Source organism: Triticum dicoccoides, chromosome 1A, assembly GCF_002162155.2.
Source record: "Triticum dicoccoides isolate Atlit2015 ecotype Zavitan chromosome 1A, WEW_v2.0, whole genome shotgun sequence".
Taxonomy (NCBI): Eukaryota; Viridiplantae; Streptophyta; class Magnoliopsida; order Poales; family Poaceae; genus Triticum; species Triticum dicoccoides.
This window is the reverse complement of record NC_041380.1, coordinates 605,103,188-605,106,473: the sequence shown is the minus strand read 5'-3', so window position 1 is coordinate 605,106,473 and position 3,286 is coordinate 605,103,188. Positions and strand designations below refer to the sequence as shown.

Genomic DNA, 3,286 nt, shown 5'->3' with positions numbered 1-3,286 from the left:
ATGACATACCTAGATTAATTCACTTAAAACAAAGAATTGAATAAAAAAGCAAGTCCTTCTTTTCTCATGTGTTTTGTATGATATAAATCCTTTTTCTTGTGTTTCATCATTTATTAGTTAACAACCTCCCAAAACTCAGACTTGACTCTCTTTGTCTCTTCTATGACTATGAGCAATCAAGTGTGCTCTTTCTTGCAGTGTCAGTATTCCTCGGATTTGTTCACACCTGGTCCTGAACCTGAATCTGCTAAATCCAACTCAGCCTAGCTAGTATTTGACTGACCAAATCATGGCACATTCACACACAACACTCTAAACAAAGCCACAGACAAACAAGCCTTGTTGTCTTGCTAAGTTTCTTTGACATGGGGCGACCTCTCTCTGTTCTTTTGACTGTGAGCAACTGAAAATGTGATTCTTCGATGGAGTTTGCATCAAATCGAATGAAACAAACCAGATTCAGGTAAAGATTGGCGGTCGAAGAGCGACGGCGGAGGAGGTTGTGCGCCATCTTGTCCCAGGCATGGAAATGGAAACCTTATTTCAAAGCTTCCATCAGCCAAACTACACGCAAGTTCAGAACACTAGTTAACTGAAACCATCAGAGTATTTCTTGTTGCCATAGAAAGCTACGGACTATGTACACTTGCAAATTTATATGCCCCAAATGAAGATTTACTTCAAAAACAGTCTAATACAGGCTACAGCTACAAGGAATTTAGATAAGTATGTGTGTAATACCAGATCAAAATAGACTAATCACATCCATAGAACCATGTTGAATTTTTTAGAACTTGAAAATACAACCTCTGTCTCAAATTAGATTTGTCTGGATACAGATGTATCTAAACACGCGTACTACGGTAGTAGATAATTGTTGACACTATTCAAAGTATAGGGCTCAGTAGCTAGCTCGTCCTCCAAAGAAAGGGACCTTTTGACACTTGTGGGCTCTTTCTTGCAGTGTTGGTATTCCTCTGAGGTGTTCACACCCAGTCCTGAACCTGGACCTGGACCTCTACTAAATCCGAATCAGCCTAGTTATTTGACTGACCAAACTATGCCACATTCACACACAAGACTAAACAAAGCCACAGACAAATTAACAGGAGAGGGGGAAACTTGAGGTCAAACAAGAGCATCCAAAGATTAAGATTTTTGCATAGCAAAGCAGAGACATTTGTTTGATTGTCTGCCCCAAAACCAAGTCCAAAAATTTATATACAAACAAATACAGTAGATGAACTGAAGAATGAACCAAACAATTGAATCTTCTTTCCTCTGCTAGTATGTTTCTTTGAGACGCTGTAAAAGTTTCTTTCTTCTTTTCCTCGGATACGAGTTAACTAGGGCCCTCCTACTACTGAGCAACTGGAAATTTGATTCTTTGACAGAGCTTGGATCGAATTTTAAGCTCAAGATCGTTTAAGGAACGATGGGCAAACCAAGGCCACCGATGGAAGAGAGGAGCATCTAATTAGAAGAAGGCTGTGCCGGCGAGGCCGCGGTGGAGGAGGTTGTGCGCGATCTTGTCCCTGGCCTTGGCGGCGGCGTCGGAGCGCACGGGGTTGTCCAGCACGGTGAGGTCGTCCTCCACCTCCACCCGGAGCTCCGGCGGCATGGCCTCCCCTCTGGCCTCGCAGATGTTGTGCAGCACGCAGCAGGCGCCGAGCACCACGGGCAGGTCCTGGAGCTTCACCTCGGTGCGCTTCTGCAGGCACGCCCACCGGCTCTTGAGGCGCGAGAAGGCGTCCACGGCCACCCCCCGGAGGTCGGCCACCTTCTCGTTGAAGGCGTGCTGCGTCCAGGTGAGGTTCTGGTGGGTGTAGGGGACGAGGCACCAGTCGGTGAGCGGGTAGCTGGCGCCGCCGACCACCCAGGACCCCTCCATCATCCCGGCCGCGGCGCGCTGCTGCAGCGCCGACTTGTCGAGCACCTGGTCGTCGGCCAGGGACCCCGGCCAGCCGATGCAGACGTCGGTGAAGGAGCCGTCGGGGCCGACCACCCCCTGCAGCGTGATGGAGTAGGACGTCTTCTGGTTGCGCTCCGTGTGCCGGCGGTTGAAGTAGGAGGCGACGTGCACCTTGGGCGCGATGATGGGGATGTGGGTGGTGTACATGGCGCCCACCACGTCCGGCACCCCGGAGCTGGCCTCGAAGCTGGCCTTGACGGCGGCGGCGGCGGCGGAGCCGCGGTCGGGCCACCGGAGGAAGCGCGGCATGAGGATGGAGCGGATGGCGGCGCACACCTCCAGGACCAGCTTGTGGCAGGTGGAGATGCCGATGCCGAACCGCTTGGAGACGAGCCGGAGCGGCTCGCCCGTGGCGAGCCGCCAGACGCAGACGGCCACGCGCTGCCGCACCGGGATGGCGGCGCGGAGCGCCGTGTCCTCCTTGGCGACGGCGGCGCCGAGCGCGTCGCAGACCATGCCGAACGTGGCGCGGCCCATCCGGAACTCCCGCAAGAACTCCGCCTCCGGGTACCCCGGGCTGCTCCGCAGCTCCCACCACTCGCTGGACCGGTCCTTGACCCACAGCCGGCGCTGGTACGGCGAGGCCTCGTCCCCTCCTCCTCCTCCTCCGCCAGCGACGACCCGGCGCTTGGACGGCCGCCCGTCGACGACCACGACCGGCAGGGCCGGGGCCGGGGCCGGGGCGGTGAGCGGGGAGACGACCTCGGCCTCCCCCTCCTCGTCCTCCTCCGCAAGAAGCCGGCCGTTGAGCTCGAGGAGGGGGAACGCGCGGCGGGCGGGGCGGGGCGCGCGGTACTCGGCCAGGATGTTGGTGATGCGCAAATCAAGATCCCTCTTGCTCTCATCCCCGCCGGCGCCCCCTCCGTCGTCGGGCTCGCGCTTCCGCCGGCGATTGGGCATCGGGGGAGAGATGGGGGGAGAAGGTAAGCTCTCGCTATTGGGTGGAGGGGGGAGGGGGAGGTCGTGGTCGTCGGCTCTCTGGGGTCTTTGTAGGAGCAGAGCAGAGCAAAGCAGGGGAGGTTGTCTGTCCGTCTCTCTTGGCTCAGCCTCAGGGTTTGGGTTTGGGTTTGGGTTAGGTGGGTGGGTGTGAGCGCATCGGACAGCACCACGTTTCTTTATCTCCTCCCTTTCTAGTGTGAAACGAAAGGCCAAGCATGTCAAGGTGTCGTCACCTTGCTCCAAGAAAATATTATTCTTTTTCATGAAATATAATAAGTGTTTTTAAATTATGTTTTTTTTCTAGCGAGCGAGCAGCACGATGAACGAGGCAATGTATGGGTGGAAACACTCGTGGCGGTTGATAGGAGGAAATAT

The 3,286-nt window shown here is 54.7% G+C and overlaps 1 protein-coding gene across 1 annotated transcript; it reads right to left on the bottom strand.

Moving 5' to 3' along the window:
- Positions 1-1,155: 1,155 nt before the first annotated feature.
- LOC119295185 (protein ANTAGONIST OF LIKE HETEROCHROMATIN PROTEIN 1-like) lies at positions 1,156-3,038 on the bottom strand. The gene has a single exon (XM_037573543.1). It carries the CDS (start codon positions 2,870-2,872, stop codon positions 1,478-1,480), a length of 1,395 nt encoding a protein of 464 aa, XP_037429440.1. The 5' UTR covers positions 2,873-3,038; the 3' UTR covers positions 1,156-1,477.
- Between the last annotated feature and the right edge of the window lie 248 nt (positions 3,039-3,286).

Bases quoted from the DNA above. Each gene is read 5' to 3' on its own strand.
- LOC119295185 (XM_037573543.1), bottom strand. From the start codon at position 2,872: ATGCCCAATCGCCGGCGGAAGCGCGAGCCCGACGACGGAGGGGGCGCC.